At 34.8% G+C, this 18307-nt stretch overlaps 1 protein-coding gene across 1 annotated transcript in view; it reads left to right on the top strand.

Moving 5' to 3' along the window:
• Window positions 1–8759: 8759 nt before the first annotated feature.
• LOC145323713 (ankyrin repeat and KH domain-containing protein 1-like) overlaps window positions 8760–18307 on the top strand; it is a 46893-nt gene continuing 37345 nt past the window's right edge. The window contains exons 1-8 of the mRNA XM_080166180.1: window positions 8760–9193; window positions 10888–10930; window positions 11494–11576; window positions 12122–12237; window positions 12837–13083; window positions 13665–13756; window positions 13982–14214; window positions 14478–14595. Of these exons, the coding sequence (XP_080022306.1) occupies window positions 9130–9193; window positions 10888–10930; window positions 11494–11576; window positions 12122–12237; window positions 12837–13083; window positions 13665–13756; window positions 13982–14214; window positions 14478–14595 (996 nt within the window). The 5' untranslated portion in view covers window positions 8760–9129. The remainder of the gene's footprint in view (window positions 9194–10887; window positions 10931–11493; window positions 11577–12121; window positions 12238–12836; window positions 13084–13664; window positions 13757–13981; window positions 14215–14477; window positions 14596–18307) is intronic.

Here is an 18307-nt window from a genome sequence, read left to right as displayed (position 1 = left end):
GCATGAATACCGCTGACAATTTTATATTTTTCACTTCTCTCTGGAGCTCAAAATTAAGAATATTAAAAGAACCCATTGAAGAAGGCGACATTGGAATGTAGACTAATTGGGCGCCCTAAGATGTGTGGCACCATCCCAGTTGAGGAGTGAGATTCTACCCCATACGAAAAAATAAACCCCCCCCCCCCGCCATCTGTCAAAATAAACCCCCCCCCCCGGCATCATTTGATTTTGTACCCCATCTTAAATTTTGGTCCCTGTAATTTTCAATGTTTAAAACAAAGCTTGGTGGTAATAAACTATGAGTTATAGGGGTAAAATATTACATATGGGGTAAGTATATAAAATATGGGGAACAAAAATCACACATGGAGGTCCAAAAATTAATATGTGGTCATTTTTTCATGATGGGGTAGCTTCAAGTGCTTATATCTTGAGAACCATAAGAGATAGAGGCCTAGTTGCTTGACTGTGGTAACTCAGATTTACATAAGAAAGCCATTTATGCACATGGGGTGTCAAAATTTGAGATGGGGTATTTTTTTCATGATGGGGTGTCAAAATTTGATATGGGGTTATTTTTTTCATGATGGGGTAGGTTTGAGTGCTTATATCTGGTGAACCGTAAGAGATAGAGGCCTAGTTGCTTGACTGTAATAACTCAGATTTAAATAAGGAAGCCATTTATGCACATGGGGGACCAAAATATGATATGGGGTATTTTTTTCATGATGGGGGTAGTTTCAAGTGCTTATATCTTGAGAACCGTAAGAGATAGAGGCCTAGTTGCTTGACTGTGGTAACTCAGATTTACACAAGGAAGCCATTTATGCACATGGGGGACCAAAACATGATATGGGGTATTTTTTTCATGATGGGGGTAGTTTCAAGTGCTTATATCTTGAGAACCGTAAGAGATAGAGGCCTAGTTGCTTGACTGTGGTAACTCAGATTTACATAAGGAAGCCATTTGTGCACATGGGGGACCAAAACATGATATGGGGTATTTTTTTCATGATGGGGGTAGTTTCAAGTGCTTATATCTGGAGAACCGTAAGAGATAGAGGCCTAGTTGCTTGACTGTGGTAACTCAGATTTACATAAAAAAGCCATTTATGCACATGGGGGACCAAAATATGATATGGGGTATTTTTTTCATGATGGGGGTAGTTTCAAGTGCTTATATCTGGAGAACTGTAAGAGATAGAGGCCTAGTTGCTTGACTGTGGTAACTCAGATTTACATAAGGAAGCCATTTATTCACATGCACAGTGAGCCCAGGAATCCAATTTTGTGGAAAAAATTAATAACTTCCTTATTTTTCAACCAAATCAAACAATTTTTTTTTTAATTAAAAGGTTTTTATAGTACCTTTTACAGAATTAACAAGATTATCCCTTCCTCCCTCTCTAGATGATTGGGGGGTCAAAATATCACCCCCAAAAATTGGTTTTTGGTCGATTTTGACCCAGGCAACTTTGAATGGCCATCACGGCCAGGGAAGTGAAGGGGAAAAAATTGTGCAAAATAGCAAAGATGGGCAATGGCCCAGTGTGTCAGGTGACATGTGTCCCAGGCCTGTCAGCCAAGCAGTCTGGCTGCACTGGCATGCCAAAAAACTTTGACAATTTTTGACAATTTTTGCGACCTTTAACTGCGGCTGTCGGCCAAACGGCCGGTCAGACCACCTCTAGCCGCACACCCGCCAATCCGGCTTGGAATGACCTACAAAAAAGTGGTAATACACGTGGCTGCGCCACAAACACACGCCGCCCTGTGTGCAAAAAACACAACAAAAAATTGTCATTTTTTTTGGTGTGCTAACTTTGCCGCCAATTAAAGGACGGAAGGCGGCCGGCAATTATCTCTGACTTCTTCTGAGTGCAGTTAAAGCCGGCCAATGTGGTTCTAAAGATACCTTTAGATTTCTGGTAGCCCCTCCAGGAGGCCCTCAGGGTCCAATACACAAGGGCATAGTAAAATTTTATTTTGAGGTGCTCTAACTTTTCCACCACTGGTGGGAAAATTTTATTCCATGATTTTTCGGAAAGGCATTTTGCCAGATTTTTACCCTGTAAAAGGATTTTTCTCTATAATGAAATCCGGCAACAAATTATATAAGGATTATACACTAAAAATAGCTTAAAACGACCTTTACAAAAATATCTATAGAGGTTAAGCAACTAAGTAAAAGTTGATAAGACCAATGGGATCCTCTTATATATTGCCTAATTAATGCTAGAACTTCATCCTAAAAATTTTCACCTCGTTGCTAAAAAGATCAAGGTATTTGAATCAGAGCTTAAAAAAATATTCAACGTGCTTTTTTTTTGCATTTTCATCAACTTTCTTTAATATGGGTTCAAGAGGTTTTTTTATACAAAACTATTTAGTTTCTTGTTATCCAGCGTTAGATAATTGCACAACCTTTTTAAAATGTTATTACATTACGTCCTAAGTTAATATTTGATTAAATGGCAAGTAAAACAAAAAAAAATTTAAAAATATTTTTTTTGGGAGATTTTTGTATCTAAATTTCGTGAATTCCAGGGTAACAACTTCAGAAGGCCATAAAAACTTTAATTTTTTAAATTTTTAATTAATTTAAAATGGCAAACCTCCTCTAATATGATGAATTTTAACATGGACTTTTAAAATAATTGATTTTCTAAAGTTCGATTTTGGGCATAAATAATTTTTTCCACAAAGTTGGATTCCTGGGCTCACTGTGACATGGGGGACCAAAATATGATATGGGGTATTTTTTTCATGATGGGGGTAGTTTCAAGTGCTTATATCTTGAGAACCGTAAGAGATAGAGGCCTAGTTGCTTGACTGTGGTAACTCAGATTTACATAAGGAAGCCATTTATGCACATGGGTGACCAAAATTTGATATGGGGTATTTTTTTCATGATGGGGGTACTTACAAGTGCTTATATCTGGAGAACCGTAAGAGATAGAGGCCTAGTTGCTTGACTGTGGTAACTCAGATTAAAGTAAGGAAGCCATTTATGCACATGGGGGTACATAAATTAATATGGGGGTCATTTTTCTATGATGGTGGGTAAAAATTGAATATAGGGGCCAATTTTTTATGATGGGGTTGGGGGTTGAAATTAGGTTAGGTTAGGTGAAGTTAGGTTAGGTGAAGTTAGGTTAGGTTAGGTTAGGTTAGGTTAAAATGGGTTAGGTTAGGTTAATATGGGTTAGGTTAGGTTAAGATGGGTTAGGTTAGGTTAAAATGGGTTAGGTTAGGTTAAGTTTGTTAGGTTAGGTTAAGATGGGTTAGGTTAGATTAAAATGGGTTAGATTAGGTTTAGTTGGTTCATGTTAGTTTAAAATTGGTTAAGTTAGGTTAGTTTAAGATTGAGTAGCCCTGCAGAGTTAGGGTCTCCTGCACAGGTTAGGTAATATTGAGGAGCCCTGCAAGGTTAGGGCCCCCCGGGGGCCCTAACCTTGCAGGGCACCTCAATATTACCTAACCTAACTTAACCTAATTCCCTCTCCACCATAAAAAATGGCCCCTATATTCAATTTTTACCCACCATCATGAAAAAAAACAACCCTATCAAATTTTGGTACCCTATGTTCATGAAGGGATTAGGAAATATTGAGTAGCCTTGCAGAGTTAGGGTCTCCTGCACAGGTTAGGTAATATTGAGGAGCCCTGCAAGGTTAGGGCCCCCGGGGGGCCCTAACCTTGCAGGGCTCCTCAATATTACCTAACCTAATTCCCTCTCCACCATAACAAATGGCCCCTATTTTCAATTTTTACCCACCATCATGAAAAAAGAAACCCCCAACAAATTTTAGTACCCTATGTTCATTAATGGCTTCCTTATGTAAATCTGAGTTACCACAGTCAAGCAACTAGGCCTCTATCTCTTACCGTTCTCCAGATATAAGCACTTGAAACTACACCCATCATGAAAAAATACCCCATATCAAATTTTGGTCCCCCATGTACATAAATGGCATCCTTATGTAAATCTGAGTTACCACAGTCAAGCAACTAGGCCTCTATCTCTTACGGTTCTCCAGATATAAGCACTTGAAATTACCCCCATCATGAAAAAAATACCCCATATGATATTTTGGTCCCCCATGTGCATAAATGGCTTCCTTATGTAAATCTGAGTTACCACAGTCAAGCAACTAGGCCTCTATCTCTTACGGTTCTCAAGATATAAGCACTTGAAACTACCCCCATCATGAAAAAAATACCCCATATCATATTTTGGTCCCCCATGTGCACAAATGGTTTCCTTATGTAAATCTGAGTTACCACAGTCAAGCAACTAGGCCTCTATCTCTTATGGTTCTCCAGATATAAGCACTTGAAACTACCCCCATCATGAAAAAAATACCCCATATCATATTTTGGTCCCCCATGTGCATAAATGGCTTCCTTATGTAAATCTGAGTTACCACAGTCAAGCAACTAGGCCTCTATCTCTTACGGTTCTCCAGATATAAGCACTTGAAACTACCCCCATCATGAAAAAAATACCCCATATCATATTTTGGTCCCCCATGTGCATAAATGGCTTCCTTATGTAAATCTGAGTTACCACAGTCAAGCAACTAGGCCTCTATCTCTTACGGTTCTCCAGATATAAGCACTTGAAACTACCCCCATCATGAAAAAAATACCCCATATCATGTTTTGGTCCCCCATGTGCATAAATGGCTTCCTTATGTAAATCTGAGTTACCACAGTCAAGCAACTAGGCCTCTATCTCTTACGGTTCTCCAGATATAAGCACTTGAAACTACCCCCATCATGAAAAAATAACCCCATATTAATTTTTTGATCACCATGTGTGAGTTTTAACCCCTTGCTTCAATTTTAATATCATAGCATTGGTTGCTACCCCATCTGTATTTTTCAACCAATCATCATGTTTGTTGACATCCAGAAAAATGTATATTATGTAGTTCAATAATCTGCCACTAGATGTTCCTATTTCAAACAAGCTATTGTTTTTTTTCTTCAATGGAGCCAAATTTTTATCTGAAAATATTAGGTAAAGTAAAGTATTAGAATATGTTGGTGATTTAGTATAAAAAAAGTCTTAAAAGAGAAATAAAAAAAATAAATAGAGGCATTTTCAAATTTTATTCAAAATATAGGAAAATATAGAAGAGTGAAAGGCATAGCTTCACTACAGTGGAGTATGGTAGCTTATGCTACCCTAATATAAATTCTTTCGCGCGAGGCTCACCTCGCAAACCCCTCCAGACTCTCCCCTCCCCCCTACCCAGATTTTATTTCCCCTTCTGCCCATCATTCCCCCATCTGTCAAATCAGACCCCACCTTACAATCCTGGCCCCATGTTCCTATTTAGACCCCATCCTTCATTTTTGTCCCCTGTTCAATAATTTATCCCTTCTCTGACATTATTTTGTTTCTCTTGGAGAGGTACAAAATATGAAGATGGGGATAAATTAACATGATGGGGACAAAATCATAAGATGGGGTAAAAATTTCATGATGCCGGGGGGGGGGGGGTTTAATTTGATAGATGGCGGGGGGGGGGGGTTTATTTTTTCAGATGGGGTAGAATCTCACTCCTCAACTTGGAACTTGCCAAGATGTGTAACCAAGTTTCTTATTTTTTAGCTTAATACGTTGGGCACTTTAATTTAATCTTGATTGGTTGGTTTAAATTTATCAATGTTCAAACTTTTGCACCAATAATTTATATGTAAACAGGGGAAATTTGATTCAATTTAATGATAGATCATCTTTTTTATAAGTGATGTATTATTTCCCAATCCCTAGTAACAAAACATACAATACTTTAACTTAAGTTCTTTTACTTTTTTTAAACTCGTATTACATTGAGAAGTGTATAGTTTCTGAGTTGCATATTTTAATTGACAAATACGACATTTAAAAAGAACTTTTCATAGAAAAATAAAAATCGAGTGTAAATTCTATAAATTGCTGTATATTTTATGTTTTTGAGTCACTCGATTTTTTTAGTGCAGATGCCAAAGAAAATATTATTTATTATATTTTATTTTTAAATCAAAACTATGATCGACAAAATTGACCCTTATAAGAACAGCTGACGAAGCAAAGACGACAGGAGAATGGGCGAGAGTGTTTAGTAGAAAAATATTTTACGTGGCAATCCTCTGCCTGAAACTAGGGTTTTCACGAATATTTGATTGTCTATTAATAGACTTGCTAAAATCGTAATTGAAGCTGCCGCAAATGTGTCGTCTTATAAAATACAGACAGACAGACCTTAATTATAGAGTATCCTTGTTTTAATTTGAGACAGGCTATTCAGGATACCAACGCTTTTTTTTTGGGGGGGGGGGGGAGGTAGGGGGAGAGTTGTTCTATTAAAAAAGTATGATGGTGTGATATAGGAGAGGTTGCATGATTTTATCAAAATACATATAGATATTAAATGCATTGACTAATCTGCCTAGCTGCAGTGCTCTGCCCCCTAGCCTGATTAGCTGTGGGCACTTGGCCCCCTAGCCTGCCTAGCTGTGGGTGCTTGGCCCCCTAGCCTGCCTAGCCGCAGGTGCTTGGCCCCCTAGCCTGCCTAGCCACGGGTGCTTGGCCCTCTAGCCTGCCTAGCTGTGGGTGCTTGGCCCCCTAGCCTGCCTAGCCGCGGGCGCTTGGCCCTCTAGCCTATAACCTAACCTAACTAAATTGTAAAAAAAATGTTCATTAATTGCACATTTGCTGCTTTAAGAATGAATATATGTGTCAAAGGATTACATTATCTCTCTCGAGGTGATAGGACCTCTAATATCAAACTGTCATACTTTTCTAATAGAATATCAATATAAAATCTGAATATTGAGAAAGGGTAGGGATAAATTAACAAATTTTTGAACCTTTCATAAAATTATAAAGACTCATATTAGGATGTCTGAACAAAACCAAACCCATGAAGACCTAACAGAATTAACCAAAATTTTGTACCCACCAATCCCCCTTAAACTTCTCAATTTTCTGTTTTAGCTCAAAAATATCCAGAAAAGTTCTCTCTAGACTGATGCTGCTGATGTCAATTATTGTAATCCTTAGCAATTTCTAAAACTTTTTATTTCTTGGTCAAGCCCAAAAATACACTTATTTAAGGATTTTATTGAAGAAAAAAAACAAAAATCCTGACAATTCATGGTTGATAATGGTCAAAACCATCATTGTTGAGTCCAAATTTTTGGACTCAATAATTCTGTTAGGTCATAATTGGTTTGTATTATGTGTCTGATGTTTGATCCTTTCTCTCTAAAAATTACTCCACAGAATCACTGTGTAATTATAGAATAGCTGGCCAGGAATGGGATAAATGATCAACAAGGTGGTTGTCTAGTTTTATTGAATTTCTAACAATAAGCAGTTGACAATCCTAAAAAAATATACATAATTTGTACATTTAAATCATTATAAATACAATATCAAATGCTTTATTTTCACACAAAAAAATATTCAGTTTTATGACCAATTGGACTATGTTTAATTAAATAAAAAAAATATCTAGGCTTTTTAAAAAAAATATTCTCTTAATATAAAAACTCTGGGGTTTAGGAAAATCTAAAAAAATATCTTTTTCAGCAGTTATTTCTTTTGATTTTATCATTTTTTTCATATATAAAAAACATTTATTACACTTAATATCTGTCGGTTTTGCACCCACACCACTACCAGAACTATACTCTTAGAGGCTTTATACCCCTGGAAAATGACAAGAAAATAATCTGAGCTGGATCTTTAAATCATTTTAGTGGTGAATCAGATCGGGGTGCACCAAATTTCAGCCAATCACAGCATGCCATTTTAAAAATGCTGTGCTGGGATTGGCTGAAATTTGGCGCACCCCGATTTAAATCCCCATTAAAATGATTTAAAGATCCAGCTCTGCTCTTTCCTTCTCAAATTCACCAACACGTTACACAACTGCCTCATATTTACGAACGTGCGCAGTGCCCACATCTGTAGAATGTTCTAGAAGCTTCCGTCCCCCCTCTCCCTACCTCTCAGAGAAAGGGAAAACAACACTGCGTTACACAACCCTTATACCAAAGTTCCATTTAAATATCAGAAATTATTTTCATCTTTTCTGAAAACAAACAAAAATCATTCCCAAAACAGTAACCAATAAATAAATAATTTTTTTAAAATGTCAAAAAAGGTTTTTTATTTTGGGGGGCAACACATTGTAGAGAAGACAAGATTTTATCCACCCTCTCAAAAATATTTTAGATTTATTTAGCTTGCCGGGTATACTCTAATCCTAGCAACGCAATTTATGTTTTTAAGATGTACTTTTGCATAAAAAATATATTTGTATTGATAAAAAAAAGTGATTTTATTGTTTTATTTCGTAAAAAAAAAAACGTTTTTAAAAAACATTAAACTATGCAAACGTTCTTATACAATATTACAATTTTTAAGTTAGTAAACGTTGAATAAAGTTCAACCAACCCACAACTGCGCACATCCCGAAAATCTACAAAAAAAAAGTTTCGAATATGTTGCGCATTCGGCCAACCCTAGTTCCCATTGCGCACACACACACTCACTCAAGTGCCCTAACATGTCACCCGTTGAAAGTAAAATTATTGGCCTAATTTTATGAAAATAACATTATAAATGCAGATTTTTAGTACAATAATTGAATTTATTAGATATTGAAGATATTTTTTCCTACGCTTGTGTCTTTTTAGAATTGAAAATATATAAGAAATGTGAAATAAAAAAAGTTTGGCCACCCTGGTATGGTAGTATGTTGGGGTGTCCCCTACTTATACACACAAGGAACTAAAATCTCTCCTTCTCTACACTACACACACATTTTTACACCAACATGGCCGCCTATACCATCATACATGAATAGAAAAAAAGTGAACCTTAACAAATTAAATAACAATAAAAAGAAAAAGCAAATCAAGTGTGATATTTAAGTAAAAAAGCGTCCAATTTTATTAATTATATAGTTATATTAAAAATATAATTACAGTGTTATATATATAAAAATAATCATATAAGTGGTGTGAAAATCTTAACCCTCTGTGTCCAAAAAAAATTATATTTAGTGGTTTAACCCTTTGTGAACTTGTTGGCTAGTCAATGATTTTGTGTGGGCAGCAGCCATGCAAAACCATGAAGGGCAGGCTAGGAAAGCCATAGACAACACCTTCAAATCTCGTCAGAAAGGTATATTTTTTTTAAAAATGGTTAGAAAATTGGGAACCTTTTGTCTAGTTTGGGTACTTAGTAATGAAACAAATAATATAAATGACAATATTATCAAAATATGTTTAGATTATTTTATGTCAAAATTTGATTTAATATTTAAAACTGACAAAATTTGCTGAACAATTCATTAATATTGACACATTTTAATTATTAAGTTTACTTTTATATGCCTATTTTCACCTAGTTTTTATAGGTCTAACGTTGTTTTTTACTATTAGATCGAATTATGTTCTTCAAACTTTATATAAAATCTAAATTTAAACACGTTTTATTTATGACTCATGATTTTTTTTATCAAGATTATATTTAAAATTTTCCTTTCACATTTTTGCCGTTGGATATTTAGGTTTAAAACGATATATTTAAGTAACTAAAGTAATGTTTTATTGAAACTGTTTTCGGGTTTGAAGATCGTTTTAAAAACTAATTTGAACTCTGATTTAGGAATAATACAAAAATATCATTTAAATTGTGTTACTTGTTATTGTGTTGACTTTAGGATAAGGCTTATTTACTAAATGTATTTTTGTCATGTAAGCTCCACGTTCTGGTAATATATGGACAAATTATTTTTTTACTATTTTAAATCCGAATTCTAACCAATAATAACTACCTATGCTTGTTAGTTGTTAGTATGGCTAGGGAATGAGGAAACGGACATTGGTCTTTTAATTGATCTTATCATTCAGTTTCTTATCAATTAAGACCTCTGAGTATGACAGGTGTTTAATTTTAATCTTCCCTCGAATAATTTTTACTATATACTCAGGAAGGAAAAGCATTTTCTTTGAGCACTTTTTGGACAATTCTTATCTAGCGAGAATTAAGTCTACCTTCTAGAATACCTTGGAATAATTAAGAAATGAATGAATTTACACGTCAAAATGTTGGAAGTATCAAAGTAACCCCAAGTTCGAGTCTAATGTTTACATATGTTTGTTAAACAAATATAATGGAATGATCTAATATTAACAGCTCTGTGCAAAATGCTTTTCTGTTGTGTTCTTTTAGCAAGGTTGCAAGTAGAACACTTATCATACTCATTCCGTCTGATAATAAATAAGGACGTGTAGCTTATACCAAATGTCTTGGTTGTCTAAGTTTGTATCTTATACCTGTACATAATTTACGTTATTTTACACAACAACAATGTCAATCTGTGGTTGGAAATTATCCCTCTAAATGAAAATTCTCAAATTAATATAATAATACAGTTTTAACTCATTCTTACACTTGAAATTTTTTTATTCAACACAAAAGTAATACTGTCATAGTTTCGGGGTTTCGGATCCGCATTGATTGTATGCGGATCCGGATCCTTGACAATAAAAATAGAATCACAAAATTTTTCAATTTTATTCTTTAATTCGAAGTCAAAAATACTTTTAATTTTCAAGTCTGAACCTAAACCTTAAAGATTGGCTCTCATCAAGAGAATGTCTGAGATTTTATATAAATTTAGGTAGATTTTTCCATTTTTTCCGCATTTTTTTGAGTCCAAGGATCCGGATCCTTGGACTCAAAAATATGCGAACCCTGCATAGTTTTATAACTTGGAATATTTTTTTTCATTTCTGGCAACACTGCAACAATATAAGTTGCTGTATCTCATTCCTATATATTTTACATTTCTAAAATTATATTTCTTTCAGGAGGAGGGAGTGGAGTTGTAGGTGGTGAAGAAGATATTTCCAGGAATGTGTTAATCTTAATTTTCCCACATTTTATTTGGAGAGCCTGATAAAAAGATTCAATTTCAAGGGTTTGATACATTGAAATTGATCAGAAATTAACAAAGTCATTTTAAACCTAACACTTCTTAATCTTATTTAAGATATAAAAATCTCATTTGAACTCACTCATAAAAAAAGTAATAACACTTAAATTTTGCTTTGTGTTGGGTTAATAGGTATCGCATAAAAATTTAACTGCTAAAAAACTGCAGTAAAAAAAAATACTTTTATATCCTCTGATGTGAAATTGTATAGAGATTCAGAGAACAAAGGACATATGCATCTTTTAATAATTCACTGAGAAATTATAAATATGGGCTAAGAAATACTTTTTTTAGGGGCCTTACTGTATTATTATGCCATTAAATCTACCAAATTCCAAAAGATTTATTAAGTTGTTTTATAAACCCAACCCTTCCTCTTTGATTTTATTAAATGAAAAGAATTGAAACTACATGGTTGTATTATGTATTTTCCATAATTCAACTAGGTTTAAAATTATTTAAACACATTTGTCCTGTATAGACTCGTAGAATGTATGGCCCTGAACTCCAACACTAGCGAAGAAGGATCTGACGTGTCTGAAATAGACTCCTCCTTAATTGAAGGTTCGTATGGGGAACATCATATTGCTGAAACCTTTTCAAGCAGTTTAAGATAAATTTCATTTAATAGCAAAGACTCTGTGTCATAGTTGATCTTTTATTCTAATTTGAATACTTTTCCAAAAGAATTTTTGGTAGAAAAAAAAAGGGGAAAAATAGACTAGGTACCTACTAAAGATGGAACAATTTTTTCTTAACAATAAAATATGGTTTATGATATCCTTTATTTTACCCTTTCTCATAACAAAACTTTCATCGTATTGTATTCTAACATTTTAGCAACATACCTAGGTACCTAAGGTTTAATAACTTTATTTCTGATCATACGCCCTTAAAGAATCAAGAATTGTATTAAGTAATGTAATAAATGTTTTAAAGATTGAATTTAATTTAGATTAAACAATTTATATTTTATAGAATATCTTTATTTTTTTTGTATTTGAGAAAATAAACCTATAGACTTTCTATGAGGTTTGTTTTTTAAAATGACGCAGTGATTTTATTTTTTTCAAATGAATTAGTTTTTATGAAAACTAATCTTGTTGTAGGTGTGGTGTCTGATACGGGAAGTGATACTGAACCTGAATACCTGTTGCCCAGGACCCCTCCCCTGTCACCCAGGGAGACAAACAACCGGCAGGATACCATCGACCCTGAAACACAGGTACTGTTGCCCACCCACCCATTCTTTTAGGGATATAACAATGGAAAATAAAATGATCTTTCCAATTAATGTTTGCCATTGGTTGGGAAAGTATAGTAAAAGATAAACAAACCCTTCTTTCAACTTTATCCTGAATATTTTCCAGCTATCAAATTTGGACCTTTACAATAATCGGAAAGGGTATCTTTTATGAATCTTTATTAGTTACTTAAAATTGATCTGTCCTCATTTTTATCATCAGAGGGATTTATTTTTTATCATTGTTTATCGACAATAATCATCATGGTCCATTGTCTAGAAATAATGTTATTGTTAGGGCGTAATTGGTTAATTTTTCATCAGGGTTTCTTTTTCTAGAATTTGAAATTAATCACTAAAACAATAATAACGACATCATAACAGCAAAGCTAAACAATTCGAAGCGAAGTAAAATTCAAAGGTATTAACAAAAATAAACCAGCCGTAAAAATAGAATTGCTTAATACTCAATAACAGAGACATACTTGCATTCTAAGCATTGAATATAGAGATGTTTTTTTGTCATTGTACAAAATATTTCAAGTAATTACCCTTTAATTTAATTTTGTCCATCATTTCAGGCGAGATTAGAAGCCCTGCTCGAGGCCGCCGGCATCTCAAAGCTCGCGGAGAACAAACAACTCGCCGACCCTGACGTGCTCAAGCGTCTAACGACGTCCGTCAGCTCCGCGTTGGACGAAGCCGCCGCCGCTCTGACCCGCATGAGGACGGATCCGTCGGCTGCACAGCACGGCGCCACTCACGAGGGAACGAGTCTTGTCGCCGCCTGCACCCAAGGCGATATATCACGCGTCCGCCGTCTGCTAGGTAAGTTTTTCCAGTAGGTATATATTTGAAACCGATTAAAATTCGCTGGATTAGAACCGGTTCTCTGGAAATTCATGTAGAGTATCGTATTACAGACAATTTTCCATGAATATTAGAATTTAAAATCATAATATTAATAACACTTTTGTTATCCTGGGCCCTTCGTCACCTAGGATCTAATAAAACTGATTTTACTTAATATTTTAATTCTAATTTTCGAGGAAAGCTTTAGTAACAAAATAATGCTTAGGTAGGTCCTTTTACCTAGGTACTTATTCAAATATGGATGTAGAAAATAGAAATAGTAATACCTAGCAAAATTGCTTAAACTAAAGATAACATGTTTAATACCTACTTATTTGTTAAAAGGAACATAGTTTTAAAAAGTAATTGGTTTTGTTACTAAGATTTTTTTTTTATTCCGGATACTTTTAGTTGTATTTTTGGAAAAATCTATCAGTTTTTTATTTTGATTGTCATTTTTTAATTTAAAAAGATTTTTAATAACTGTTATATTTGTTTTATAACTAACTTTATTAAATTATTTGGAAAATCAATAAATGAAATATCACTAATCTTAGACGAGGGACGTGTATCTGTCCACGAGACCACTGAGGAGGGAGAATCCTTGTTGTCCCTGGCCTGCAGTGCTGGGTACTACGAGTTAGCACAGGTAGTCATTATTTAATTCTTTTCTGATTTCTATTAACCTTTCCAATCCTTAGCATATTTTAGTTAGATACCTATGTAATATTTTTACGTTTTTGATTTATTAACATGTTTCATTATTTCTTAAAAATGGTTTTCTTTAAACGATTTATTAAGTACTTACTTTACAATTAGTAAAGTTATTTTTAAAAATAGCTAGGTACTTATCTAATATTATTTTTTTCCCCAGGTTTTGCTAGCAATGAGAGCAAACGTCGAGGACCGCGGAATGAAGGGCGACTGTACTCCGTTAATGGAGGCCGCCTCCGCTGGCCACACCGACATCGTCCGCCTGTTGATCGCGCACGGCGCCGACGTGAACGCCCAGTCCAGCTCGGGCAACACGCCGCTGATGTACGCGTGCGCTGGCGGACACGAGGAGGTGGTCAGAGTCCTGCTGGAGGCTGGCGCTAACGTTGAGGAAGGATTTAAGTTCAATTTTTACCATCAGTTGAATGTTTACGTTTATGTACATTAAAATACAACAATACAATCTCTAAGCAGCTTCACCACTTGATTTTTTAAAATTTCGCAATTATGCTAGTTCCTTTGGTATTTTATTAAATAACTGAATTAATTTTAGCCTACATAGGTATAGTTTTTGTGCTAATAATCGACATTATTGTCTAAAACTTTCAACGATTTTTAAAATAAATTAAACTTGAACCTTTGTTACCGCTACAGGACCATAACGAAAACGGTCACACCCCCCTAATGGAAGCGGCGTCTGCCGGTCATTGTGCCGTCGCAAAGATTCTTCTGGAATTCGGGGCGGGCATTAATACCCATAGCAATGAATTTAAGGTAAGATTTTTGTTAGTTTGAAACTTTGGTGCTTTCCCAAAAAGTAATCTGCGAGCACAGAACCACCCTCTTCCCTCCTTTTTTTTTGTTGAAATAAATGAGGGGTAGTTTTTTTTATTCATGTCTTACCCATGTAGTCAAACAGAAGTAAATCTAAATCCGTGGTCAACATGGCACTTTGAAGATTAAAGTAAATAAATAGAGGGTGTAGGGGTTAATTAAATGTATGTCCCTACCTCGTGGACCCTGTAACGACTTTCAATTTGGTATTTTAATATCAGCCAATTGCGTCGATAATATTAATTCAGCAGTCACTGCAAAACCGCAGAAACCAATTTGCAAGCAGACTAAAAAGGTTGTTATCTGGATTATATATTTATACTTTTACAATTATTCTATGAAGAAAATTGCCCATTATACATTTGGTGTTGTTACATATAAATCGTAAAGGGTACCAGCATATTTTATAATCATCGATTCATAGGGGTTAGATAGTTGAAAAAAAGATGAATTTAACACTTACAAAAATTTTGGGGAAAATTAAATATCCCTTCCCTTCCTTTTCTATAGGGCGTTGATATGGCAGTTTCTGAGATCTTTGTGAACATGCAATGAATTACTCTCAAATTCTTGATTGTTTGCTAAAATACTTCAATCTTATCTTATGGGCAAATGACACCTTAAAAATTCTAGTATTATCCCGTTACAGCGTTTTTTTTAGTGAATCATAGGTTAATACGTTTATGTCCATTTAAAACTACTAAAATTACAGAATAGCAAATATGAAAGTAATCTAAATTGTATTTGTAATGAATTTACAATATTTCCTTATTTTTTATTGTTATAAGGGGGGGGGGTAAAATGTGGTGACTCGTGCCACGACATACCAGCAATTTTATTTTGGGTGCTACGCCCTTAGTTTTAGAGATAATTGGATGAAATCTTTTGGGCTGGGTCACTAATTACCCCAACTATTGGTATCTTTTGAAAAAAACGGCGGCGGGACCGCCGCTCCCTCCGCACGCCGCCGTTTTCCGCCGCCACAAAAAAAAATTTTTTATTGCATTTCTCGCCGAATTAGGCAATTTGGAATCATTTGAGACCATGTTATTTTTTTCAAAAATTTTTCCGCTTACAAGCAACCCTGCGGGGGGACTTGGTCATTTTTTTCAAATTCTCGCTTATCAAGGTATATCTTAAATTCAGTGCTACTCCTGTGCTTTTAAAGATATTGAAAAAAAATCTTTTTTGGTAGGTCGGTAAAAAAATGTTTGAAAATATTTGAATAAAAAATGGCGGCGGGACCGCCGCTCCCGCCGTCCGCCGCCGTTTTCCGCCGCCACCAAAAAAAAATTTTTATTGCATTTCTCGCCGAATTAGGCCATTTGGAATCATTTGAGACCATGTTATTTTTTTTTAAAAATTTTCCTCCTACAAGCAACCCTGCGGGGGGACTCGTTTATGAAGGTATATCTTAAATACAGTATGCTACTCCCTTAGTTTTAGAGATAATTGGATGAAATCTTTTTGATTGTGTCACTAATTACCCCAAGTTTTGGTATCTTTCAAAAAAAAACGGCAGCAGCACCGCCGTCCGCCGCCGTTTTCCGCCGCCACCAAAAAAAAAATTTTTATTGCATTTCTCGCCGAATTAGGCAATTTTGAATCATATGAGACCATGTTATTTTTTCAAATTTTTTGGGGGGCGGTGGCGGAAAACGGCGGCGGCGGATGGCGGGAGCAAGGTTGCTTGTAAGGGGAAATTTTTGAAAAAAATAACTTTGTCTCATATTATTCCAAATTGCCTAATTCGGCGTGAAATCAAAAAAAAAAATTGTGGCGGCAGAAAACAGCGGCGGAAGCGGCGGCTCCGCCGCCGTTTTCTTAATTCAAATACTTTTTATTTACCAACCTAAAGAGATTTTGTTTGAATATCTTTAAAAGCACAGGAGTAGCTCAGAATATACATTGATAAACGAGAATTTGAAAAAAATGACTAAGTCCCCCCGCAGGGGTGTTTGTAAGGGGAAAATTTTTGAAAAAAATAACATGGTCTCAAATGATTCCCAATTGCCTAATTCGGCGAGAAATGCAATAAAAAAATTTTTTTGGTGGCGGCGAAAAACGGCGGCGGTCCCTCCGCTATTTTTTATTCAAATATTTTCAAATATTTTTTTACTGACCTACCTAAAAAGATTTTGTTTCAATATCTTTAAAAGCACAGGAGTAGCAAAATTTTTTTTGGTGTCGGCGGAAAACGGCGGCGGGAGCGGCGGTCCCGCCGCCGTTTTTTTAAAAAGATATCAATAGTTGGGGTAATTAGTGACCCAGCCCAAAAGATTTCATCCAATTATCTCTAAAACTAAGGGCGTAGCACCCAAAATAAAATTGCTGGTATGTCGTGGCACGAGTCACCACATTTTACCCCCCCCCCCCCCCCTTTTTTTCTTGCTTAATCATAGTTTATGACAAATATTTATTAAGGCCAATATAATGCTCTAAATAGTAAATACACTAAAGTTTTTTTGTTATAATGTATTTCAACAACATTAAAATGTTTTTTTTTGTTGTTGTATTGTCTAAACACTTGGCAAAATTCCTTGAAGAATGAGTGAATTCCCCATCTTATAGAAAAGTGTGCGTGGTGGGGCTGATGCCCTATTAATGGAACATAAAATCAACCCCACAGGGGAATTTAGCAATAAGCTTGACCTAACCAACACAACTACTATGGGGACAGCGTTTAAACAGAACATTCATTTCGTAGTTTTAGATAGAGAAAAACGAGCAAGTTTAGGATGTGGGGGGGGGTGTAAATGAGTGGTCTACTAGATGATTAATAGGATATTGTCGTTCATTTATCTAAAATGATAAAAGTTTCACGTGTGAATACACGAGTTTGCTTAAAATAAACTTACTATTATCATTTCATTTATCTGCACTTGTCAAAGGATTATACTCTAGCAAAAAAAATTAGCATCTAAACTGTAATTTTTTGCTTTAACTTTTTACACTGTTTCAAAAATAAAAGTAAAAAAGTTAAACCTAAAATTAGATTCTTTTAATTTAAATAGGTTGGTGTTGCTTCAAAACAACCAATAGAAAAAATAGCAGAAATGGATAAAATAAGATAGAAAACATAAAAAAATAGGTCTAATATAATTTCCACCCTATTATCAACCTTCAAGTTTCCTAAGAATTTCATATAAAAATTGAGAATTCATTCAGAATATCATCCATTATCCAAGCCATTTATCCCTGCTTATATTTTTTTTAAATCAGCATCTTTATGAAAACATATAACATTTGTATTTGTAGAATATTATTTACGTCCCTTCAAGCTAAACTTAAATTTTTGAGTAATCTTCAATGTTATAGGAATTGGTAAGCAATATAGCCTTAACCCATTTCAGGATATTTTTAAAGGCTTCCTGTAAAGTACAATCAATTATGACAGTAAATAACCCGAGATATTAGGCTTCAGACAAAACTTTTACTACTTTGATATAAAGGCTATAGAAATACAGTATTTTAATCTTAGAAAATCGAGTAATTGTTAAAGGAAAGGAAAGCAAATGATAAATGAAAAAGAAAGAAGAGAGAGGAAAAAGATTGAAAATATTTAAGATATCAAGGATGACAACATCCACAAAAGCGAAGCACTGAAACGGTAGGACAAACGGACATTAACACTTGTATAGTATCTGAACTG

This window comes from Acartia tonsa, chromosome 7, assembly GCF_053477335.1.
Source record: "Acartia tonsa isolate MP-2025a chromosome 7, ASM5347733v1, whole genome shotgun sequence".
Lineage (NCBI taxonomy): Eukaryota > Metazoa > Arthropoda > Copepoda > Calanoida > Acartiidae > Acartia > Acartia tonsa.
The sequence above is the reverse complement of the archived record's forward strand: the minus strand, read 5'-3'. Positions and strand labels throughout refer to the sequence as shown.